The following is a 26903-nucleotide window of genomic DNA, read 5'->3' as shown; positions in this document are numbered from 1 at the left end:
GACATCAACTTCTTTTGTTTTTTAATGACTGTTTAAATTAATTAGAACATGCGATGAAAACACACGTTTTTGGAATGAATTTAATAAGTTAGAATACAAACAAAAACGATTAGAACAAATTTATAAACTTGATTACATAAAAGCGCATAAAAGCTTCTGAGAACGAAATTAAAGTAACGCAAAATTAACGTCTTTAAACCCTAAGAAATCACGAAGCCTTATTATATAATACAATATAAAATATCTATAAATCATTGTAAACTATCCTAAAAGTGCTGAATCCTAAACAGTCCATCATACTACTGGGTCACGCAACTTCAAGTAATTCTTCAGCTTAATTAAGTCATTCTGAGAGCTCCATCCATGCGAATAGTTTCTCCATTGAGGTATCCATTAGTCATGATATGATGAGCAAGGGCGCCATATTCCTCTGAAATTTAGAAAATTTAACAAAAATTGTCACCTACTAGGCTCTACTTTTGATTTACTATCTTATCCCTCTTCAAAACAAAATAGAAGTATTCTCGGATTCTGGGACACAACCTAAAGCTTTAAGAACTAGCATTTTCATTGTCACAATATAGTTCATTTTCTTGTGACCAGAAAATTATTATAAAATGAACTGATATAACTAAAAGTATCTCCAAATTCTTACCAGGATGCCCGAGGCGTTTAGGAAAAGGCACCCCAGCAGCAAGGGATTCTTTAATATCATCCCTCATTCCTGCCATCATGGGTGTCAGGATAATACCTGACAAGTTGTCTTCAGTTAGTGGTCAGTTCAGCAAAATAGAGGTGCATTAATCACTGAAAATCTTTTTACACAATAAAATTGAATTCAATTATGGTACTACCTGGTGCGATGGTGCAAGCTCTGATACCAAACGCAGCGAGATCTCTTGCCAAGACTATTGTCAGTGCACGAACACCGCCTTTACTGGCAGCATACGCCGCTTGTCCTCGCTGCCCTTCAAAGGCGGCTACGCTGGCTGTGTTGATTAAAACTCCTGGAAATATTTAAGATACATTGTGTGTTCTGGGTAAAGTCTAAACCAGCAGATATTGATAGTGTATGGCTATACCAAACCATGTAAAAGCTTGCATTTGTTGTTAAGACGTATTACACTGATAATACTGCCTATTTTACGATTCTGGCCGTGGTTAGATACACTTTAGAGTCTCGATTGAGATGTACATTCTCAATTGAGAGTCGATTCACTTTTCGGCCCTAAATTGTCCGACCCTAATTTAAGTACAGGGGCCACAGGAGGGCCGATAAGGTGAGTCTTACACCAGAAACTCAATATTGTAACAAATCTACACTTAATAAGTACCTCTTTCTCCACTCTCATTATAAGGTTCCTGAGCTGACATTGCTTCAGCAGCGAGTCTACACACGTTGTAGGTACCCACCAGGTTCACATTAATTGTTCTCTGAAAGTCATCTAGCGACCCTGGCCCTGTAATGGTTATTTGTTGCTTTCCTCGTAAGCAAACTTGGGTTTCTACGCGAATTATAGAATTAGTTGACAATGCTATATTTTCTCAAATTCAGATGAAAATGGTTTTAACAATAATTTTACCCTACCTCTTTTGGAGAAGGTGAGGCCAGCAGTGGCGATACCAGCACAGCTGACAGCAGCAGTGATAGGACCAAGTTCGCTAGCTGCCATCTCCAGGGCAGATCTTACACTCGCCTCGTCCGTCACATCAACGGGGGAGAACCTGGGACATTGGGTTAATAAGTCAAAAGTATAAGCGGTACCAGGACAATACTATTCGAAATAGCAACCTCTGTGTTAAGCTAAGCAGTAAAGTTGGCTTAAATTGGCACTATTAACAATCGATCACATAGGACGAGTATTAACTTTTATACAACATCAAACACGTGTCACATGGTGGTCTATGTGGGGACTGGGGGTGAGGACTTTTCAGACACGTGACAGTGGTTGGTTTTAATAGTCGAAGCTGATTGGTTGATTAATGTCAAGTGTCAAAAACCCCAAAAAACCATGTTTCACCTCCAAGGGTCGACCGAGGGCAGGATTTGCGACCGAGGCCAAGGAAATTTTGCTTTGATAAAACCGAGGCCGAGGACAACCGAGGTTTCATTTTGTTGGCCGAGGCCGAGGAAAAATCGCTATTCCTCGGTAAAACCGAGGCCGAGGACTCGGTCGACCCTTGCAAGTTGCAACTGGGACAATTTCGCCGAGGCCGAGGAATAGCAACTTAATTTTTAACCGAGGCCGAGGCAAACCGAGGAATTGTCCTCCAGGCCGAGGAAAAAAAACCGAGGCCGAGGACAACCGAGGTTTCATTTTGTTGGCCGAGGCCGAGGAAAAATCGCTATTCCTCGGTAAAACCGAGGCCGAGGACTCGGTCGACCCTTGTTCAACTCCCCACCTGAATCCACATATACATTATACAATACCTGCAATTGTCTGACATTTCCTGTGCAATAGTAGACCCTTTGGATCCAGGTAGATCAGCTATGAGCGCTTTACCACCTGTCTTGATGACATGTCTGACTGTAGCTAGGCCCAGACCGGAGGCTCCACCCGTTACCAGCGCTACAACACCACGATTCATCAGATTTATTGGAGAAGCTATAAAATTATTGTAAGGTCATCAATTGATATAATCAGTACATTCTTGAATAGTAAAATTCAGAAAACAACAATTTGTAACATCTATCATATCGCAATGTAAAGGGTGTTCACGCTGCATAGGCACTGAGCACTGCCACGTATTGACTAGGTATAATTATTGTCTATTGATATACAATTTGGGGAACAGCTTTATTAAAACAATAACTTTACAAAGTCATTAAATTAAAATAAGATCGTCATAAAATAATAAATATTGGAACACATTTGGACTTTACCCAAGCTGAATATCTAGCTTCTTTACCCTTTGACGTGACATAAATAAATAACGTTGGAGAGGCTCCTATACAACGTGAAATAGACACAATTCACAAAAGACATGTAAGTACAATTCAATACATCTTAGATTCGATCTTATATTTCAATTCGCTGCCAGCAACTTAAAGTATTTACCACTTCGTAAAATTAAAAATATTAATGTATTTTAATTCAAAATATTTGAATTTATAAATTTTTCCTATTGTCGTCCAGTCCAAGGCTGCTGCTGTCGAATCATCTGAGAAAGATATCATCATCGTAATTCATTAGATTGGCTGCATCACATGAGGATATGATGTATAGGAGGTAATATAATAAAAATAATAATCAATAATTTGTTCGACCGCAGTCGGGGTGCCGATTTCCCTGTCTAATTGCATTTCGGCCACGGTCCTTTCGGTACAGCTTTCACTGCAGTATAGGGGGGGGGGGCAACCCCGAATCCGTATGCACTCATGTCATAATGGAAGCTCTAATGATGTACTGTTCCCATACAGACGACCGGGGTTTGATTCCCAGGGGGCGGGGTCGGATACAGGTCGGCCACCAAACCATCATACAGCGAAGGAACAAATGAAATGGAGGATAAAATTTAGCTAGGTAATTTGTATTTGTACTGAATCCAAACTAAAAACCTGGTTGTTCTGCATGTTCTGCGCTTGCATGTTCTGTTGCAGTTGTTGTTGCTGCTGCATAGTTAGACCACCTGGCCCTCTTTGTTGCATCATCATCTGGAACAAATATAATGTAGAACGGGACTGACCAATTTACAATAATTAATGCACCCCTTTATTAATAGTAATGATCGAATGTAATAATATCAAATATTTTAGTACCTTAACCATTTAAGTAATTAGGTTCACCATAAAAATGTGTTATTTCAGTTAGTGTCTGGTCTATTAAATAATTTGTAAGTACCTCATGATCATACTCAATGACTCTAATAATAAGAACTGTACTTTGGTAACCACGGTAAACAAATAAAACCTAAAAAATAGTTGTATGTACCTAGAATATTCTTAAACATAACAAACTTACGTACCTGCATTTGTTGTTGCTGCTGCATCATCATTTCATCGTTTCCTGTAAACATTGAATAGATTGAACTAACATATTAGTTAAAATAAACTATTTCGCTTGCAACTAGTTATTTGACGATTCATTTTCCTATGTTATTGCATCCAATTGATGAGAATAATGATTATTGCATTACAAGTCAACAAAATCAACTTTTTAAAATTGTAAATGTTTTACATTTGGCAATAGGCATGGTCGGATTGTAGACGGCCAACATAATTAGTTTGGGCTCTTAATATTTGGGTCAGATTGTTTAAGTTCAAGCAGGTCGAATTTTGGGTGGCCGTTAAGAATTCGTCGAGGCCCTCTACAGTCTACAACTACATAGTTTCAACGATTTTAATTTCCAGGCACGATTTTAAACCAGGGGAGAGGAATATCGAGGCGTTACTGTAGGGACTACCGGTGGAGCATGAATTCCCCATATTCACACAGCATCTTGTTCTCTTCATTGTGCTAATTTCGGGAATCATTTTCTTTATGCTAGCATTACATTATAAATTAATTGTGTTGTATTTATGTATAATATAAATAATTTGAGTGAAGTACGAAGACGAAGTTCCAGACTAAATGATGACTTTTATTTGTTGAAAGTTCCTCCTGCTCCTCATATCAAACGAACGGATGCTGATTTATGTTTTGTGGACCAAAAATTTGGAATGAACTACCCTACTCAGTGAGATCATTATCATCTGTAGAATGTCCCGAATGTTTTAAAAATGCCCTAAAGACGTTTTATTTCCACCTATACTAGCTTTTGATAATATTTCTAATATTTGTCCATAATGTCTGAACTGATATGAAAGTGCATAATTTTGGTAACATTCTACCAGGTTGAATTAAGGTCAGATTATTAAAGTTTAAGTGGAAATTTGAGATATTGATAACACTTACGCGACAGTGTATAATACTAAAGATATATCGTGTATTGCATCTTACATTCAATACACGATTAGAATACATTTCTGTAGTGTTCTCACACCTTATTAGTTATTACCCTAGCAGAGGTCTTGTTGTTTTCTTTTGTATTGTTTATAACTGTAGCACATCGTTCTATGATGCTATGTTGCCTCAAGTTTTAGCTCTGTTCACTTTACCAACTTTTACCGATCTTGCTTTCATCACATACCAATCTACGTGTAAAGCTTTCGGCGATTAATTTAATAATTTAATAAATTAATCTTGTTATTGACTGTTTAATTTACTTTTTCGTACGTGAATAATCAGTCAGCTACCTTTTTTATTTAAATTAAGCAACAACTAGTCATTAAAGCATTAACAATATTGTTGTAGGATTCTATTTATACTAATGTCCTGTTATGTCCTTTCAGGATGATTAATACTTAATTTGACCTAACCTCTGTCGTTACTCTGTACTCTCGCGTTTCAAATATTGTATGACGTGGCCGACGAATCTAGCTTTTTCTATTTGTAGTAGTGCAATACAAGTTGTTTATAATTTACTCTCTGATTCTGTAGTTTATATTTAATATCTTGATAGTGATAGCCCAAGATATGAAACATATAATTGGTCAATTTTTCCAGGAGTGCGAACATGTTTGCAATAAGACGGAAGTGTCTCAATGGTAATCGCAGAGTGCTCCTTCTTGCTATATTAGTGATATCTCTGTTAATAATCAATAACGGAATGAGGAAATCAGCGATCATGAATGTTCGCTTAAATGACTCAACACTTCGAACAAAATTGTATTCGATGGAGACCAAAGTTGGCTCATTCTACAAGCACAGGCTCAGATTGTGGTATGAAGGAAGGTGTATTGATGCAACAAATGAAGGAGATCTAGTCGTACAATTCTGTGATCCGAACATGCAGCAGGCATTCAGTCTGACAAAAGACAATCAATTAGTGTACGAAAGACTAGGGAAATGTGTTGAAATCGGTACAAATCATGGGACAGAGGAGTTTTCACTTCATTTAGTGGAATGCTCGATAGTTACTGGTGCATTCATTATTGCATATAACGAAGGTGTGTTCTTGACGCGGATAGTGGATGATAAGGAACTTTGCCCCAGCCCTGTCTCTCTTCTCAAAGAGAAAGACGTTACATACAGTCCCTGTCTTAACGATCCTATCAGACTAACACCTTGTGATAAAGTTGCATCTCGTCTAGTACTCATGGAAGAGGAACTCTTCCTAGAGGACAGAAAACTGCTGAAACAAGCAGTCATGCCCCCTGGAATCTCCTGCAACTTTGCAGCTTGTGGGTTTAACAGACGAGAACCCGTCAATCTCCTCCCGCAAATCAAAAGATGCACTAAATTGTGGGAATGTGTGACTTTGGTGGTGAAGACAGCTCGGCGTCCTCAGCTGGTTTTGTTACAAGCGAAGAGTGTGAGGGAGAAGCTTGGCTTTGATTTACCAACAGTTGTGTACGATGACGGACCAGATGACTATTCAGCACAGACAAGGCGCCAAATTGCAGAGTATCCTTTAATGAGATATATTGTTAGTAATGATGAGGATCTTGGCATTGCAAGGGGGCGAGATTTAGCTCTTCTAGAAATCAAGACTGAATATTTCTTCCTTTTGGATGACGATGTTAACTTCACAGAGGAAACCAATATAGCTAAATTGGTTGAGATATTAGACACAACTGATGCAACAATTGCTTCTGGAAGATACGACGGAAAGGTCGAATTTGCAGCTTTTTTGGAGTCCGGGTACTTTCATAATATCAATAACAATCCCGAGATTGGAATGTTCACTGGAGTATGTTCGAAGGTTAATCAAACAATTCCAAACTTTCCTAGCTGTGTAAGATGTGATACTTCTTCTAATGTATTTTTGGCACGGACCCAACATATTATAGACATTGGGGGCTGGGACCCTGACCTTGCCATAATCGAACACAAGGACTTATTCATCAGACTTAAAGCTGCAGGAATGAAGCTAGTATACTGTAAAGATGTAAGATTAGAACACGATAGACCAAAAGATAGACATGATCCGGGTGAAGGGTATTTGGAGAAACGAAGGAGAGGTATTTCAAGGTATAAGTTTCTCTTGTGGAACGCCTGGAATGTACAGTATATATTTGAAAATAACCACCCAGAGACTGTTCAGATCAATGATGCAGGAGAAATAACTTATCCTGAACTGGTTGGACAAGGCGGACATTGCTGAATTGGTGGCAGCTGTTTGAAAACTTCAACTTATAATTCCACCTTAATATTATGGATAACTTTCCTTGATCGGTAATCGACCGAGGGCAGGTTTCATGGCCGAGGGGGACCGTATTAAGTTAAGCCAAGGCGATTCGAAGAATAGTTGTTCGGCCAAAGCCAAGGCCGAGGAATGAGTTTTTTGCACACGTGAAATGGTTAAATTTGCAAGTGCAAGTTACAACCGGCCAGAAGCGAGGTACGACTCGAACATTGGAACAATGATAATATGACAGTAATAGCAAAAACGGTGTCTTGCACATTACTATCCTCATCGATACGAACGAACAAAACTTTTGGGATCACTAGTATCTGAAGTACGAGGCTTCGAACTAAATCGGATAGATCCCAAAAGTTAATCTATTTGTGTTCAAATCAAAATTGGGTTTGATATTTTCTCTTGACTTTCAGTTTTATGCCCATTCAATATTCATTGAGTAATTTATTATTCTTTTAATATTCATTTAGTTACTTACTATTCTTAACGTCTAGATAATTGAGTTTCAATGTTGTACATGTTTATACAATGAAAATTTAAACTTAGAGTCAGTTTGTACCATCAGATATAGCTACATTAGTATTTAATCAAAATAATCTAGTCAAATTTTTGCTGAGAAGTACGCGTACGTCAGTACTAGTCCTTACTTTTCAATTATGTGTATAAATTAAATACGAATGTTTACCTGTCTACGTGTACATGAGTTTACAAGTTTAACCCATAAAATGATATCAGGTATTTAAGCTTAGTTTTGTTCTAGCTCAACAACATAACCAAAACGAAGAGCCGACCGGGATTTCCAAAATTTGCCGGGAATTATGGCCGGAATTAATTTAAGAACTACAATTATTCAGTTCAAAATCTGTAAAAACTAAATAAAACTCCACCTTTATCCCAGAATTCGTCTCATTGTCCCGCTAAAAACAAAATTTACCAAAATTCAATGACAAACTCAACCAAACATTTGTGGTATTACATGCATCAGTCGTGAAGCCATTACAAATAAAATTAAGTTTAAATTGTTTCATAACCATGAAAAACGTATTAAGTAAACTTATTAAATTATGCTTATAAATGCATCGAAGGCCAGAAACAGCCCAAATTGGGAATGCTCATAATATCTACAAACAAACAAGAAAAGCTCCTGATTTAATATAGTTAAAATCAATTTGAGTCACCGTATTATTCTCGGCTGTTCTCGGCATCAAAATTACGCCTTATTCCAATAAGAAGTTTGTCCTTAAGTCACGTATACACTATCATACTAAGCTCAGATCTATTTAGCTTTTTTTAACCCAAGAAATCTTATAAAAGAAATAAATACCCCAAATACAAAACAAACAAATTAATATAAAATGTCTCAGATCGTTTTAAAAAGAAGTTACTTATCAGTTACTAAGTGACTACTTAGCAGTGAGTAGATAAGTGCAACTACTATTTTCCCGGCAAAATTCCCAGTCCGGCCATTTTTGATGTCAAAATTTCCGGTTCCCGGTCCCGGCCAGAAATCCGACCCCGGTCGACCCTGGCCTTGATCACCATAGCAAATTTTGGAGCTCTAGTTCAAAAAATGGCGGAGCATTGGAAACAAAAGCCGAGGACTTTTAATAACTTCGCATGATATAATTATAGAATATAGATACATATGGGACCAGTTTGGTATCATATTCCTAATGGAAGTTATTATAAACCCGTTACCTATAACTAAACCAGATAGGTATATTTAACCCCATGATCATGTTTTGACTCACTCGACATCTGCATCCCAGGGGCCATCCTCATCTGCATTGGTTGCCCACCTTGCTGTAACATCTGGCTCTGTGGAATGTGACCTTGTTGGGGTATCTGGCCTTGCTGCATCATCTGCCCCTGCTGCTGGGCCATGATCTGGTTCTGTGTCATCTGACCCATGACCGGAGCATTGGGCATCTGCTGCATTTGTGCAGGGATTCCTTGCACGTTTCCTGTTTTATTGAGGAGTTATATCTTTTTCTAATCAGCTTGGTGAATGCTGTATATTATATAATTGGAGGATTGTTACTTGCTGACTAGATGTTAAATGAATTTTGTTAAATTCATGAATTTTAAACGAGCATTACTAACATAGCCCCCCCCCCCCCCCCCCCCCACGCCCCCCTATAGTAATTAGTTGCTAAAAACGCACTCATCTGGTGGAATTGTTGCATTTGCTGCTGCATGTTGATCTGGTTCTGCATTTGCATCCTAGGGTTCATCTGGCCAGCTTGAGGTCCCATCATTTGAGGGTTTCCCTGGGCTCTTATCATCCTCTGCTGATTCTGCTGAACCGAATATTTATTGTTGTGATTTGATGTTGAAAACTATTTGATCCTTCTCGGAATGCTTTGTTCGAAACGTACAATCAAAATATTTAGCTTTTAAGTTCTAAGAAGGGGATAAGTCATAATTGATAAGTTTATGTTAATTATATGGCAGAATTATAGCAGAATTGTAATATAGAAAACCTGAGCCTGCATTTGTTGCTGAGCCATCATGGCCTGCTGGAAAGCAATGCTGTTGTTAGCATTACCAGGTGGTATATTACCCTGGACCATGTTGGCTTGTTGCATTTGCTTAGCTTGCTGCTGCTTTTGTTGGGCTTGTTGCTGTTGAGCTTGCTGTTGTTGAACCTGTTGCTGTTGCTGCTGTTGAACCTGTTGCTGTTGTTGCTGTTGGACTTGTTGTTGTTGTTGCTGTTGTTGCTGAACTTGTTGTTGATTTTGTTGTTGTGGAGTTTGTTGCTGTTGCTGTTGCTGCTGAACAGCTTGGCGTGGATTAGGCAAGGTGTTGACAGCAGCTGAGTATTCTGCTTCTTGCAACTTTCCGGCTAGCTCCTCTTGAAACTGGGCCTAATAGAGGAGATGAGGAAACTGAGCTGATATTTTGTGGAGCTGGTATTTTCTTCAAATTCCTAATAGCACCAATACGTGATATTATCATAAATGGATTATAACCTTACAGAACATCGTACACAATTTAAGCACAATAATGGACATTTTACCTGGTTGAAAGGATATAAACCCATGAAGGTTTTCATTTTAGTGCTGAAGAACATGAGTACTTGTTCTTTTCCACCTCCTACACTATTTACTGTTAGCAAACCACAATCCCCGGTCGATGTCAATCCTATTTCAATCTGAAATAAAATAACTAACTCAATTAAATTATAACAGGCTAATAAAAATATATAATATTAAAACTTGACTGGGCAGACTGGGTATGGTTACTTACATAACATGTATTGCTATTATCATGACGTCATGTTATAATTCCTTATAAGTGAAAAGACATAACTTTTGACATGACAATAATGCCACCTTACCTGTCCTTTAGAATTCTCTTGGTTTTGATTGTTGTTTGGATTAAGAGTAAAATATAACTTCGCTGCCCTTTTTGTGCTTGAGAGTTGACTCTGAAATAGTTCATTTTTAGAACCAGTAAAAATATTTTGCTATTTTAATCTCGATGTTCAATATATTATAATGTATCTAAGGTACATCGAAATAAGTTAAAATTGAGATCAAGACAATACGTAGAGTTTATTAAAAATAACCGTGATACAAAATTCTCTCTCACCGGAATAGTGCCTGGCATAAAAGAAAATTCTGCCTTTTTAGGCCACTTTGATATGCTGCTGTAAGTATCTTGATACGCATTTACACTAGCATCTATTGAAAGATTACACTCCACTATTATGGGTGAAGCTCGTTGTTTTGCATCCCAACATTCCAGCTGTCCATTCCACAGCACTGAACGCTTATTTTGCTGATTCGGCTGCTGACCAGGTTGTTGCTGTTGTTGCTGCTGTTGTTGTTGCTGTTGCTGCTGTTGGTGCTGCTGCAGCATCTTGTTGTAGTAAGCATTTTGTGCCATGTTCTGAGGAGCACCTGCTGGTGCACCAGGCTGCATGGGTATGCCTCCTGGCTGGCCTACTTGCATCATCCGCTGTTGTTGCTGAGGGTGCATCATCCCAGGCTGATGGAGTATGTTATCAGTAATTTATGTCTAGACGCAATGCAGCACCCAACGAGTTTGTAAAAATGATTGATATAATATGGTTTTTAAAAGTTGACTAGAGCTTTGTATTGCATCATTCTCTCACCTAGTCATTTAACCAAATTTTGAATTTAATCATACCTGTACTTGGCCAGGTTGAATGTGTCGTTGCATCATTCCCGGGTGACCAACAGGCATCATTTGACCAGGTTGCATGACGACTACAGGACCTGGTATCTGAGGGTTCTGTTGTATCGCCCCCCCAGCACCCTGCTGCAAGTGTGGAGGCCCTGGCATACGGGGCTGGTGAATCTGGTTGGAAGGATCAGGATATTGGACTGGGAGGTCAGGGACATGCAGCTGGTTTGGGTCAGCAGCGACACCGGCAGCTGAAATCAAAATATACAGGAGGTGAAAATAACAAACAATGTCAGTTAAATTGTATTAAATCAGAGATAAATAAGCAACTATAGTGCTACTCGATAAAAATAAACACAATTTAAGTTAAATTAGCGCTACCTAAGTTACTTGGCGACGGGGTATTAAGGTTGAAGTCTATGAGAGGTGGGCCTGGTTGTTGGCCTGACGGATGTGCTGGTTGTTGGATATGGTGGGGTGAACCAGTGCTCCAAGCTGGGTTAGCTGGACCACTATCTGCTTTTACTTTTCTCACCTCTGCAAATAGTAATAAACCATGGTAAACTTTGTTAAAAGTTTTAGTTTGCTCTAATGTGTAATATACATGATTGTGGTGCCGGTGGGGCATAGATGAACTTCAAAGTGATCCATTCATGTTCAAAGGAGAAATTTCGTTCTTAATTTCGTGCTTACTCTTGGGCGGAGAGCTAGTCACTTTTGCAGCACTAGTTGCACTATCTGCTTGGTCTGAAACTGGCAAACTCCATCCCGATATGAGAGTCATGTGATGTGGGTCAACACCCAAGTCTTTTATACTATTTTCTTCAGGACATGCCTGGAAATAGTTTATAATTATATTAAATTAGGGCTATATGATGTGAGATGAAATTTGCCCTTCCTTACATTTACTCTGTTACATTCATGATATAATTCAAAATCTGAGAGGAAACTCACAGCTTCAAAAATTTTCTTGAGGTGGTCATTTCTTCTAGGAGCAAGGACAGAAAGCTTTATTTCTCGTTCAGCCATATTCTTTGCAAGCCTTTCACACGAGCGACCAGTATATTTCTGACTAAACTGACATGGATTCAGGTATGGGGAGCTTTGTCCGACCATAATGCAAAGTTTTTTAACTTTGGGCCTTGGGAATAGTATGAGTTAGTGTTCTCTAATCAGATTCAAAATGATTTGAATATCAAATTTAAAATGAGTTTAAGTCACACCCAGGTAATGTAATGTAAAAGTATGAAAATCATGTAAGCTCACTTCTTATTGATCCTAGTTATCTCCATATCATCAAAGATTTCAAGTGCCACACCCATTCCTTCGACAACAAACGCCTGAGATTCTGCACCTCCGCCATCAAATCTGAAAGAGGAGATGGATGAAGAATATTTTAGATGAATGTAAGTAAGCAACTTAGGATTTATTACATTATGTACAGCATAACCACAATTAATCCTACATCTTACTTTATCTCTTTGATTTGGTTGAGGAAAACTGACAAATCATGAGTTGGTGGAAAGCAGCATATGCATTCGCTGGTTCCGGGGGCATTAGTGCCATATAGAACCAAACCATACTGTTGAACAGGATACTGAAATATTTACAATTAGGTACAGCATTATTTAATAGGTAATGATTTGAGACCTTTAAGTTATCATGATGTAATTTCTGTAAAATAACAAAAGCTTTTGACTGACTTGAATGTCCTGAACAGCAGTTTGAAGCTTCTTTAAATTATTTTGATTCTTATTGTATTGCTGTGTAACTTTAATTCTAATTCTAATAAAAGCAGCATGATCTAGCAATTCTGACATATTATAGAGCTGATTGGTTGGGTGATCATATTTGATATCTACTAATCATCAGACAATCATCTAGTCATTTAGAAAAAAACTAGCACTTACCTCGCCAAATAAACCGCTGGAAATAGAGTTGGAGGAGGGCTGCCTGAAACGATGGGTATGTCAGTATGGCTTTAAAGGATGTCAGTTATCTTTTCCCAACTAACGTTGATGGAAGGGAAAAGGGATTAAGTTTAGTGAAACCATGACAAACATACGTTCTAGGGAAAAAACCACCCCACAGTATAATTAATTTTAGACCACACATTTAAATGAGGAACGTTTCTTTGACTTCGATTATTGATTTGGAAAATTTGAAGCATCATATCATAGTACACAGTGTATATTTTCAATCACAAAAACGGGTTGATACTTACTCTAAGAATTTGGCTAGATAACTGAGTTTAAATGCATTGAAGAGAGAATGTAGGACCGCAGTATTCTCTATAACGAAGACAATATCAACATTTTCTGAACTGAAATCTTGGCCTTGGGCCCGTTGTGTTGCAGTCATGGGTCACATGATCAAAAATCAACCTAAAACGTCACGAATGTTAGAATTAGTAAAAATATATAGTATAGTTACAGTACATTACAACGTAGATGTACTAAAGGGGTACACTACACTACAGGGCTCTACAGGGCAAAAGTATCAAGATGGACCAATTAATATACAAATATTAATCAAACAAATCCTGTGATGCAATTAGTAGAACACAGCAACCAAAATTATTTGAATTCTCAGTGCTTTCAATGAAGACATATTTGTTATTCAGTCAAAAATTTTCCATCAAGTTTTAGCTGGGAGAGAAGAACAAATAAACTAAGAAAGAGCCGCTTTTTGTTTCAGATAGTCAACTGTTTGCTAGACTCTTATCGAGTTGCTGAAAAGTGAACAAGTTGAAAAAAATCGGGTATACAAGCAATGAGAATATTATTAGTTCAAGTATCAAATCTTTTGACAATCGAAATAGATGTATATGACTATCTAGAAGACAGGAGTTAAAACGTGACGATACTCAGTTCCCCCCCCCCCCCCCCCAGTCGGTCGGACACCCAATAAAACTCCCAGCCAGCTCCCACGAGACGCCTCTGACTAACGGTGTGAAGCTTCCTTTCTCCACTTCAAGAACTCTTGCGTTGTAACACCGTTTTTTCTCATTTTCATGAAACTGGTAAATTGCGGGGATCGATTTGCTTGCATTGGAGGGGGCTGGGCATGGAACACCCTTACATCAAAATATGCCCCATATGTGGTTATTTAGAATGGTTTTTTAGCTCGTATTTCGGCCAACACATTATTTCGGAAACAATCAAAAAGTTATAATACTTCCCATATAACAATTTTCTTGAAATTTGGTCAGCTTACGTAAACACTTATGTTCTACTGAACTTGACCATTGTTAATGATCTGGCCCGGCGCGCGCTACTTCGAAGAAATTTAGACGAGTAACATCTGTCAACTACTGAACCTTAATTAGTTTGAGCAATTTCGATGGTCAGGATTTGAATTATCAACGAATTTATACCTATTTTGTCATTTTTAGACCTCTTAATCAAGGCATATCTCTCCCTACTAATTTAGGTTTAGTAGTTAAGAAGGTCTTCACAAATTTTCAGAATGATATTATATAGGGAACCAAATATATCTCATTAAACTATATAAAAAATAAGTATAAAGAATAAGGAAAAGGAACGGGAATGAAGCCAATACCAGAAGTGAAACCCCACCAAAGAATAATTGATCCTTAGGTAGACCTGGTGAAATAAAGTAACTGAACTGTAAGTTTAAGAAAAGACGGAAGGAATAAAGGAGAGAGGAAATAAAGTTATGTGAACATCATCAGCAGATGACTTGGCACACCGGTTTCGGGGGTTTAATACCTGTACCGGTTTAATGTGCCAAGACCCCCTAGCAATCACTCGTCAGTGATCACCTGTTCACGTTAAATGTGATGTCAAGGATGTCGCTGACATCAAGTATACTGTATTTGTACAGAATACTAGGTCGGTCTTTCAGAAGCTTTCTGAATTTACTCTTCAGGAGTCTGTCATTATAACATCTTGAAAGAAGTGTCCTATAAAGGGTGTTGGTAGAACACAGAAAAGAATCAAGGTCAGAGATAATGGAAGAGTAACGAAGGACCTGACCGTAAAAAACATTATAACCAACAGAAGAGGAAATATTACTGTTAGGAAAAGTGTACATGACCACAGGAAAGTTGAAGTCATCAAGTTTGTTGTAAAGCTTGGTGGCGACGTGTCCGGAGTTATTCATCGAGATGTTGATGTCGAGATAGTTTACGGACTTATTGTCGTCACCACTCCTCTCCATAAGCAGGTCAGGTGGATAAATGGACCTGATTAGGTTAGAGAAATGCAAATAGTTCATGGTGTTGAGGTCGTCGACATATCTGCAGTTTCTTGAGAGGAGCTTAGCGAGACCGAACTTCTTTTCTTTGATTAGGCGTGTCATGTAGTTGAATTCACACTTCCCTAGCGAAAGATCAGCGAACTGGCTACTAGAATTCCCTCCCATGGGAATGCCTTTCGTTTGTCTTAAAATCTGATCCCCAAAACAAACAAAAGTGTTAAACAGAATAAATGTAATAGCTGTTTTGAGTTTATCAGCAGAAAAACATAAGTATCCGTTATATTCCTTTTTAGAGAAAAAATTGTTGTTCTTATACAGAGAAACACAAATAAATTTATTCGTATTACTAAAGAGGAGATCTATTAGCTCGAAAAGCAGTGACTGTACAACCTGAAGGTCTAGATTGGTATACAGAGTGGTAAAGTCGTATACCTGCATATTAAAAATCTCTAGTCTAGGCAGCCTTTCCAGGAACTGTTTAGAGCTGTTAATGCTCCAGTCGCAGTTAATTCCAGTATTGTTGTAGATAGAGTTGCAGTATTTGGAAAAGTATTCTTTTAAAACTTTTAAAGCTTTGTTGACTACAACTGATATCTGCTTAGTGGTACATTTACTGGCCCCAGCTATAAATCTAGACTTATAAGGATTCTTGTGAAGTTTAGGAATCCAAAAGATTCTCGGTAGACAAAGGTTGTCCTCAGAAACACGAATATTAAAGTTATCTTTAATGAAGTTCACATGTTCCTGAATAATATCATCCTCTACAGAGTTAACCGGATGATAAGTAGAATTGCCACGACACTCTAGAGAAGTGAGATCGTAGCCAAGTTCGTTGAGAAGGGTTAAAAGATAAAACTTCTTGCAGACAAAAACATAATTATTTGAAGCTTTATCTACGGAGCAAATAATAAAAGAAGAAGAAAGACTGTCGAGATAAGATTTAACATCATCCCTTTGTAGAATTGAATTGTAGGGAGTGAAGTTATTAGGGGAGGAGGAGAGGAAGTTAAGGCGATTGGTGAAGATCCGGGAGACCTCATCTTTCCAATCCTGGAATTCCAAACATGAAAGTCCATGTTTCCTAGCCATACGGGTGGCGAAGTTGGCTGAACACTCGTTGAGGCTCTCCAAGATTTGCTCAGGAGGAACAGACACAGGTTCCCTAAATTTGGTACCGTAACTCATGATGCCTCTTAAATCCTCGTGCTCAATGAAAGCAAGGTCACCGGTGATGATGTGGCCTCGAGGCTGATAGCAATAAGGGTTACTGGAACAGGGGCAATCACCTTCCAGGATGGAGGAAATAGTAGTATTATCAAGTGATTTAAGGAATCTATTATAATTAAAAAGCTTACGCCCGACAGGAATATCGTACTTATAGTAAACTTTTAAGGGAAGGAAAGGCGTAAGGTTTGGAGGGAGAAGAGTCAAGATCCTAGAGTCACGAATGACTGATTCTATTCGGAGTTTATCAAATATTTTAGAACAATAGTGAAAAGTGATAAACTCGCTATTAACAGAGGTGATATTAGGAGAAGAAGTGCTGTCTTGGCCAGCAAAAGATTGTATAACAAGGAAAATGGCTCCAGATTTGCAGAGGGAATGAGAGCTAAGTTGCTTGAGCTCGCCTTTTTGAAGGCTACTTATATCTTTATAAAAGCTGTATTTGCTTTCAGACATTTTTCTTTTTAAACTTTCATATTTATTGTCAATCTCTCTTAAAGTGAGAGTCCTTTTGTATATTCTATCTTCATGGCTTTTGTTTTTCTTTTTTCTGCCATGTCCTCTTTTATATCTTTTTATTTTACTTTTAAAATAAATATCGTTAAAGTTGCTTTTAGAAATATTACCAGAACCTTTTATGTTGTCATTGAGACCTAGAGGGTGAGCAGTGCTCAGGAGATTAATCCAAAGAAGTTCCCTGTCAGCTAAGGCCAGACGAGGGTCTTCAGTAGAGGAAGGGTCAATAAAATCAATAATTTGAATGGAGGCGTCATGAAAATTATGACCGGGAGTATTAAAGTGGTCATGGACAAAGGAGGATTTGCCGGCTTTAACCGAAGCACGGTGTCCATTCATGCGTTCATTAAGGCGCTGTTCTGTGAGCCCAACATATTGAATACCACAAGAACAAGTGAGGAGATAGATAATAGAAGAAGATTTACAAGAAAAGGATTCAGAGTGAGTTAACATGAAAGAATTATTTTGATTGAAATAAATTTTCGTGCACATACAGAATGAATGGTTAATAATTTAATATATATGTAGACCAAGGTCTGTGCACGGGATGCTTCCTGGAAGAATCCAGTTCTTTTAGCGGGGCACCCTACCTAAAGCCAAATTGAGATATAATAATCATATTCCTAAGAAATAATCAGAAATCGAATACCAATCAAATAATATGATATATATGAGTAGTAACCATATTTACTATGCAAAATGCCCCAACCACATAGTGTAAATTTATATAGAATTCAAATTCCATATCATCATTAAACCTCAATACCTAGTCAATATAATAGCCCAAGCAAAATTAAATAACTTCTTATATACCTTACTGTCATACTACAAATTAATTAAACATTTGAAATCTGTTGACCAGAGAATAAATTCTAAGCCTAATGCAAGTGAAATAATTTAGATGCAATAATGAATGCCTAATGTGAGTATCATTTGTCAATGTCCTTGTAAAAAAGTCTGTACAAGAGATATGAGTAACTAATATAGAAGAAAAAACAGGAAGTTGTCGTCTGTTGTAAAATAAATAAAATATCTAGAATATAAATTAGAATATAAAATAACATTCAGTCAATGTGTCGTCAATAAACTGTACAATTATCAAATGTTAAAACTGGGTGATACAGTCACCAAAAATAAATACTAAGTATGATAAGTTAATAAATTAAATGTGGTCTATAAAACTACCACTAAGTATAATAGGTCAATAAATTAAAAGTGGTTTATAAAACTACCACTGTGGGAACCCCTTCTCCAGTTAAAACATGTCAGTCATGTGCAAAATCAATCAGAATGGTAAGGTGGTAAAAAAGGGAATATCTTTTCGATACATCAATTATATATGCCTCAGATTTAAAAGAATTAGAAGTTAATTAGTTATCGTCGACTATGATTGCAGTGTAAAATTTTTCATATGAATTGTCGACGGTATAATTAGGGTCTGTTGTTATAGATGATAGTAGCTGTTTCTTATACGAATCACTAAAGCTTTTAACATCGGGCAGATTTCGTAGATCTGTTGGAACATTATTCCAACATTTTGCCCCCAAGTATTGAAAGTTTTTATGTGATGTTGATCTATTGACATAAAGGTTGCAGCTTTCGCCGCTCCTACTACCTCCTGATATGTAACTAAATTTGTTCATAAAGTTTGTAGGACAATTGTCATGGATGATTCTAAACATATAATTTGACAGATGGAGTTGTCGTCTAAGATGGAGTGGTAACCATTTCATGTCTCTATAAACATTAAGGCTGCTCTCTGTTTTTGGAACGTTGAGAGCTATTTTGGCTACCTTTTTGTACAGAGTGTCAAGTTCAGCAAGTTTTGTCTTGCCAGCTCTACAATAGATCGTGTCTAAATAATCGAATTGTGGCAACATGAGTGCATTGGCAAACATTTTCCTATATTTAATGGGTAGCAGTGCTTTACTTCTATACATGGCTCCAATTCTCTTCATGACCTTCCTAATAATATAATCTACATGGCTTTTGAAGTTTAATTTACTATCTAGAATGAGGCCAAGATATTTTGTCTCTTTGCACTCCTTGATTGTGAAAGTTACCTCATTACAATCAATGGTTATTTCATCATGTTGGTCAACAGAATCAAGTAAAACAAATTTTAGTAAAACAAATTTAAATTTTGGTATTTATTAATAACAATCAAAACATATCATATCATAAAAATAAAGCCGCGCGTTGGTTGACTGCCTCAGTATGGTGAATAATTTAAGCTTCAAGGTGCCCTGCGCATTTACAGAACATTATGCGGCGATCACATGATCACGAGGACCTGTGAGCGCCAAATTTAATTTAAACTTTCTAGAAATCGTACATCACTACGAGTTACTCATGCTTTTGAATTATAGGAGTGCGGATTGTCATGTATTTCATTCATTCATACTTAATCGGTTTAAAGCTGTATATTTAGAGCTCACTATTGTTTGAACTATGAAAGCAGAACGTAAATAATGGACAATATACCGACGACAATACCAAGGACCCGAGTGCCGCATTGACTTTTCCGGATCCGTTTTTACCGAAGGCTTATCCACCAGTTACTCATGCTGCATGTATAGTCTGATAATATTTTGTTTTATCTCTAGCAAGCATTCTGTAAGTTGGAGTGTCGTATTTATTATAGAAGAGCCAGCCAACCTCCGCATTACAATCTTTTGTATGCCAGGTTCGTTTATAAAATCTAATCATATAATAAGATTGATCCAATAGTCTAAGATGAACGGTATATCTTAGCTCATCGTTATTAAAATCCTAATGGATGAATTAATCAAGTAATGTTCCCTTCCAACACAACTAAACAACAAACAAATGCTTGCTCACCAGTGGTGACGCAATCGTAGGGGCATGCAGTTGGTTCAGATAACTCTCACCCCGACGACAGCGTCGAGAAATTATCAAATGATGCATTTGCGCCATACTGGACACATTTTATATTTAATATTTTGTGGTTTGTAGAAATTAGTGTCATCTAAAGTATAGCTTAGTAGGGTGAGAATCCCTGCCACGTTTTTGGTCAGTTTCGCCGGGGCTCATGTCTTTCCTCGAGGGAGCATTAGTGTCTACAGAAAAACTGACAAATCCTAGCGAAGTCCAATCCGAACCACATCTTCCATCAGAGGTGGTGCTGGGTCAGCTGATTACTGAACGGATTGGCCTGGAGAATGGCATAGTCCTGTTACTCTCAAGTTAACCATAGAGGGGGACAGGCGCTGTTCGCTCACGGCTGGTTCTTGGAGCCAACACCCTCAGCCCCACATAAGTGGGAGCACTGTCGGTGGTGGCTCACCCAGATAACGGACAGTGTCTCTCCTTCTTTCTTCTTGGACTTGCATTGTTGCTGGCGAGTCAGCCAGTAGCAATGCAGCATCTCACTCACTCAATCACCTCGTCAATTCGGTCCTTTTTTTTCATTTGCATTACTTTCGCTCATTCTCCTGTCATAATGCATTCTCTGCTACCATAATGCCTTTCTTACCACGGTGTAACGCATGTTACACCTTGCGTCTTTCTCTAACACCATCATCATTTCAGCAACCTTGGAATTTCAACCCTACACAGGTACACAGCACTATGGATATCCACTCTCCACTCTACGGCGAACACAAAGCTAGAGATCTAATTAGGATTCGAGTACCCCGGCTACCCTTGTGACATACATACGTGGAAACCAGTTTAAGCAGCAGTACATCAACACAATGGATCAGCACTACGAAATCTGATATCTGCATCATACTACTCCGATCCAGAAATCTTCGCTAAACCATCACATGAGATGAATAACTACAAGTTGGACTCCACATAACATTATTCCTTGTTCTGATCAGTCAATAAATGTAATCTGCATCAATTTTCCAATAATTACATCTTCTTACTAGTTTATTTTCCCTCTCAGGGCTGGAACGCAATGTTACAGCCCACTTTATAAATTACTAAAACTCGAGTTATTCCAGATTGACGACTTGACACAGATATTCATCAGACAACCTAAATAAAGGACTCCCACTCTCCAAACCAGTAGAGATCCAATCACTGCCTCCAGGGTACCCCTTCATCCGGTATTAGCAGTTCCTCCACCACCACCAGGTTAGAACACTCCCACTAAACACCCCTAAAAAACGAACCTACCGCCTTGCTCCACCAAACACAACTTCAATCAAATCCAGTTACTCAAACCGGTTAAATCCGTCCTTCAAATTTCCCGCATTAAACGTAACGCGCGAACGCCATACAACTCAAGGACGTAGCAACCTAATAGTCGTCATTTTTTAAACAGAAAATTTAGTGCGCGCGCGAGCCTGCGCGCGCGCGAGCTTACGACTAATCCACGAGATTACGACAAATCCACATAATTGAAACGTTCCATCACTCCAGGTTGATCTGATTAGTAAACTCAAGGAAGATGATACCAGATCAGTCCCGAACTTCGCCTCAGCATCATACTCTGCCTAGTGTCGATAAAGAGGATTCACAAACAATCGAGATTCACTTACAAATATTTGCTATTACTTTTTACAATTGCAGTTATATTCGTTGTTTTAATTATCTCCATCAACCTTGAATCTGTCACTGCCCATACTACATTCCCAAAATTATCTTAGCGCTCTTTCATCGTCAAACCCCACTAGTTCACTACATACGCCAACCAATAAACCTCAATTAGGATGGTTTTTGCAACACATTCTACAAGCTTAGAACTTATAAAGTAACAGCACCATCATAACCCACACATTACCTTCGCACAAATCAGCTATTCCCCATTCACTCACGAGCGTCGACATATCTCCGCATGTACATCTGTAAACTGGAGCGGCCCCCCGCGATGCGGAGCAGGTGAGCTACCTGGTTCGGGCTACTTCACTTATCAGAGTACGCTAGCTCCACAATACACTCGCTTCAAGCCCTCAGATTTGCACGCATCCATCACCTTCACAGGGCCGGCTGCCCACATCCTGTAAAATCCTGATTCTATATGCTCGCGGGGTCTATTACCTGTTTGAGCTCTATTATTACGCGCGCGTGCCCAGTGTACAGCTCACCGGCTTGCGCTGTCCTCTTGGCATTGTTGTCGCCTTTATGACCTTCAAATCTAAAAGTAGGTTGAGGGCACTACATGGGGTCTAGCGCTGCCCCGTGTCAAAATACATACATACATACAAGTATAGCTTAACTGGCGAGCAAGCATCGTCCCACTCGGCGGGGACGAAAATACCGAGTCCAATCACAGAAAGTTAACCAAAAGATAAAAACAAGAGCTCGGATATCAACAAAAATCACACGCTCCAGACGACGGGGGAAGAGAGGATAGGAAGTAAGCTGCTGGGCTCAACAAATTTTGATAATTGTAAACAAATTTGTTCTTGTGCCCTATAATAATTTGGTATTGAGGTATGACCCTGTACTGTGCGTGATAGTGAAAATGAAAGTGAATGTGAATCTGTAATGCGAACGAAATGAGTTATGGCCAGACGATTCTTCAATTTCAAAATAATAAAGTCAAAGGACTCTGTTTTAAAATACAAGCTCATTCTTATCGAAGTTTAATTCTGTCCATTCTAAATCTTCGTACCTGGACTGTATCTTGAGTAGCTCACTTTTCAGTGTTACTTTAACTAAGTTCGTTGACTTAGTAAAGCTTATCATACTGTCAATTTTTCGACAGTCGTTCCACATTTTTGTTGATTGATAAATGAAAGAGGAGGATGGGTTCGGGGTGATGAACTGGTCTGAACGTCTTTGTGATGGTGATCTGTGGAGTAAAGATAGGAGTGAGATTGGAGATTCTAATCTGACAATTTTGAACAGTTCTAATAGACATGTGTATTTGTACAGGTTGTGGACGGTAAGAAGGCCGTTCTTGTTAAACAACGGCTTTGTATGCTCTTTTTCAAAGAATTCTCTTCCTAGGATTTGTTCATCTATACAACGTGTTCTGGCACATGTTCTAAATTTATCTAGATATGCTTCAAGGTCACCAAATAGTATTCTGATACATTTTTTCTGAGTGATGAAGATAGGTTGAAGCATATTATTACTCGACCCACCCCATACCGATATTCCAAATCTTAGGTGTGACTCAAATAACGTGTGGTACAATTCTTTATGGTGTTTTTTCGGGATAACGTGTCGTATTCTACTGAGTCTTCCGATCTCACACCTAAGTTTCGAGTTGAGGGCTCTTATTTGAACATCCCATTTTAGGTTTTCGTCAATAATAACACCTAAAAACTTGGTCTCTTTAACTTGCTTTATTACCGTATTATTTAGAGTTAGTATATATTCTGATCAAACAATAGGAATTCAGTCTTCTTTTCATTGAGTGATAATTTATTAACACTGAGCCATTTAAAGATTGTCATAAGTTCTATTTTCATGTTTATAAATGTGCTTCTGCAGGTTTGATCAAAGAATAGTGCACCATCATCTGCAAATAGAAAGGGCTTAGATAGGTTACAGGCATAAATGATGTCATTTATGAAGATACTAAATAATATAGGCCCAATGATGCTTCCTTGTGGTACACCACTCAGAACTTCTAAAAATGAGCTTAGATTGCCATTGATCCTAGTGCATTGATATCTACAAGATAAGAAGTTCTTAAACCAGGTTAAAGCAATGCCACCAATTCCATAATATGCCAATTTTTGAAGCAATATTTCATGATTCACTGTGTCAAAGGCCTTCTTAAGATCAAGAAAGATGATTCCTGGTTTATAAGACTTAGATTTACTCATATATATTTCGTCCATCAGATCGTACATCAGATAAGTTGTGGAGTGATTTTTCCGAAAGCCATATTGATGCCGGATGAAAAGTTTGTTCTCTTCCATGTAATCAGTGAGTTGCTTGCCGACAAAATATTCTATAAGTTTTCCTACAAGTGGAAGGATGGATATTGGCCTGTAATTATTAGGATCATCTTTCATTCCTGCCTTATGGATGGGAGTTACTCTAGCTTTTTTACAAAGGGTTGGTACAACACCTGTATTAAGGCTCAGATTGACAATGTGGGTCAGTGGCTCAACTATGTGTGGTACAGCTTGCTTAAGTAAAAATAGAGGCACATTGTCATATGAGGCCTTGTCATTCTTGAGCGTTTCGACATACATTAGGATATCAGTTTCATTTATTTCTTGGAATCTATCAAATGAGATATTAGAAGTTCTAGGAGGTAAAAAATCAGTAAAACTAACTCTTTCAATATTGGGGGCCTGATTTTGTAATCTTGATCCAACATTTGCAAAATGAAAGTTAAATAGCTCAGGATCATTCTCATTGATAGTTTGACAATTAGTTGTACCAGGGGTCATATTTGATGCCAGTTTGATAGTTTTCCATATCCCTTTAAGATCATTCTTGGCACTTTTAACTTGTAGATCATCGATTACATTAGCCTTTTTGCAGGTTTTAGCTAATTTATTTCTAATATTTCTCTGAATCTTGTAGCAATCCCAGGCCTCATTACACTTTATACATTTGCTATTAGTAACGTAACTGGTGAAAATATTACTTGACCTGAATGGTTTACAGGTGAGACATCTTGACTTATTACACGGTGTTATATCAGGGGAAATAATACTGTTGGGATGAATCCAAGTGTTGGATGTGATGTTATATATTTTATTTCCTTTCTTAAGTCAAGAATTTACAGGACAAACTTAACAGCCGACTCCAACTGAAAAAGCCCTGGGAACCATCACCAACCAGATGCCTTGGGGCTGCCAAGGTTAAGCGGGCGTTAGGTGACATGAACTAATGTTCTCCCACTGTCACAGTGCAGCCAAGCAGAGTGCTGTTGTTCCAAGAACACTCTTTATAACCGGATCACACACTGCCGCTGCTTCTCGTACCGTAGCTAGGGCGGGCAGCTCACGCCCCTGTTTGGTCTAAGGAACAGAAAACATGAAGGGAAACACTCCTGAAGAACTGTGCAAAAGGGGGTAATAATATCACAGAATAGTACGATAAAAATCAACGAATTTCGTCAAATTACGCGACTTTTACACCTAATTATAGCTTGCAAAAGCATCGCACCATCAAATATGGCACCTAGGCAAAACTCACTGATCATTCAGTGTACCATTGTGCATTGTTTTCTAGAGACTGTGAGAATTTTCACAGTACCAAATTTGTCATCCATTTTTGAAATGATTAGTGAGTTTCGCCTAAGTGCCATATTTGATGGTGCGCGGCTTTTGGAGCAAAAGTGAAAAGTATTTAACGGGTGGTACTCGTAAAATATTTGTTCCATATATTCGTCGACGAGTGCAACTCGGCGCGCATCCTGGTAGGTTGTAAACCTACAAAAAAGTAGTAGGTGTAAAAGTCGCATAATTTGACGAAATTCGCTGATTTTTGTTTTATTATTTTGTTTCACCTAATAACCATGTGCTTTTGCAAAACTTCGGGCGCGCTTGTTTCACAAGTCAAGAAAAGCTCCTATCCACGAACCCCGATAGAAAGGTTCGTGCGCGCACGCAGTGCTGACAACAGCGTTTATGTAGCGCAGGTAGTCTTGGCACTTCTCCCTCCAGTATGCAGTAACCACTTTTCAGGTTTCTATAGTGCTTACCTGGGGACCTCAGGCTATCATGTTCATTAACATATAAATATAGATTCGGCGGAATGACAGGCTGAGCGCGGCCCAGTAACTATAGTGCATACTGCATAGTGACAGTGTATAGTAGGGGTTAATTAGGTATAAACTACAATACAGCTGTACTTACACCTACATTCACAAGCATGCAAGCTCACCTGGTCCAATGAGCGGAGAAGGGAGGACAAGGTCTGGTGACGTCATAGTCACGTGACCTCATAGCACATAGGCTCATAATTACGTGACCTCAGAACCAATCAATGATCAATTAGGTTCGGGCATAGTCAGCCCCCTGTCACCCGATCTTGAGGTGACGTACGACTCCTCGTTTACGCAATCAATGTCTGAAAGGCTACATATGTTGCATATGAGGACAAAAGCGCGGGAAATTTTGGCACCTTATATAAGTGGTGCCAAAATTGTTGGGTGGGTTGGTGGCTAGAGCCCTTTTTACCGCCGTGAGGCGGCCGCGCGCTACTGTGTTCTGCAAGCGCAAGGGCTCTGGATAGAGCAATTATTTTGTCATATCTTCTGTTCCTTGAAAAAGATCACTTTGAAAATTTGTGAGGAACTTTTGTCATACGTTGTATGACCCGCCGCGCACGAAGTGCGCGGCTCCCCCAGTATCGTCGAAGACTATAGTGAAGCGACAGTGGGGGTCACCACGTGATACAAAGGAACTTCTAATAGTAATAGGGCTTTTGCAAGTGTCTATGTCCAAAAAATTTGGTGTATATCGGATCAGTTCTAGTTGATATAGTGATGAAAATGGGGCAAAATGGAGCAAAATACGCTGCTTTTTGGAGGACTTCGCCGCTTCGACGCGCCACGCAAACTTTTCACTTCATCGTCGTCTTCATCGTCATCTTCATCTTGCTTCATCGTCGTCGATCGTTGCTCTGCTTCGCAGAGCAACAATCTCGATGGATTAACATCGTCAATCAAGCTGCTTTTAGCTGCAACATAAATTACCTGGGGACCCCAGGCTATTATC

General features: G+C 38.6%; 4 protein-coding genes and 1 long non-coding RNA gene across 5 annotated transcripts in view; 1 reads left to right on the top strand and 4 right to left on the bottom strand.

Annotated features, from left to right (window-relative positions):
* LOC134820871 (uncharacterized) overlaps positions 1–26903 on the bottom strand; it is a 1079557-nt gene that overhangs the window by 150225 nt on the left and 902429 nt on the right. The window lies entirely within an intron of this gene.
* LOC134820873 (E3 ubiquitin-protein ligase AMFR-like) overlaps positions 1–26903 on the bottom strand; it is an 80541-nt gene that overhangs the window by 16581 nt on the left and 37057 nt on the right. The window lies entirely within an intron of this gene.
* Positions 67–21154, bottom strand: LOC134820878 (3-hydroxyacyl-CoA dehydrogenase type-2-like). Its single transcript, XM_063831525.1, has 7 exons — positions 21142–21154; positions 2432–2608; positions 1589–1725; positions 1335–1460; positions 855–1007; positions 656–751; positions 67–430 (listed from the first exon to the last, which is right to left on the bottom strand). Exons 2-7 carry the CDS (start codon positions 2587–2589, stop codon positions 339–341), a joined length of 762 nt encoding a protein of 253 aa, XP_063687595.1. The 5' UTR covers positions 2590–2608; positions 21142–21154; the 3' UTR covers positions 67–338.
* LOC134820869 (putative uncharacterized protein DDB_G0271606) lies at positions 2815–13728 on the bottom strand. Its single transcript, XM_063831516.1, has 17 exons — positions 13559–13728; positions 13245–13287; positions 12807–12931; positions 12601–12702; positions 12289–12475; positions 12028–12169; positions 11716–11871; positions 11338–11585; positions 10777–11175; positions 10523–10612; positions 10202–10336; positions 9666–10049; positions 9347–9482; positions 8934–9146; positions 3967–4007; positions 3560–3655; positions 2815–3162 (listed from the first exon to the last, which is right to left on the bottom strand). Exons 1-17 carry the CDS (start codon positions 13693–13695, stop codon positions 3124–3126), a joined length of 2673 nt encoding a protein of 890 aa, XP_063687586.1. The 5' UTR covers positions 13696–13728; the 3' UTR covers positions 2815–3123.
* The window catches only part of LOC134820887 (uncharacterized), a 507687-nt gene continuing 501083 nt past the window's right edge, over positions 20300–26903 (top strand). Inside the window, exons 1-2 of the long non-coding RNA XR_010160941.1 lie at positions 20300–21399; positions 21688–22499. This is a non-coding gene — a long non-coding RNA (uncharacterized LOC134820887). The remainder of the gene's footprint in view (positions 21400–21687; positions 22500–26903) is intronic.

This window comes from Bolinopsis microptera, chromosome 9 (assembly GCF_026151205.1).
Source record: "Bolinopsis microptera isolate Bmic1 chromosome 9, MBARI_Bmic_1.0, whole genome shotgun sequence".
Classification (NCBI taxonomy): Eukaryota; Metazoa; Ctenophora; class Tentaculata; order Lobata; family Bolinopsidae; genus Bolinopsis; species Bolinopsis microptera.
Note: the sequence above shows the minus strand (reverse complement) of the source record. Positions and strands in the feature narration are given on the sequence as shown.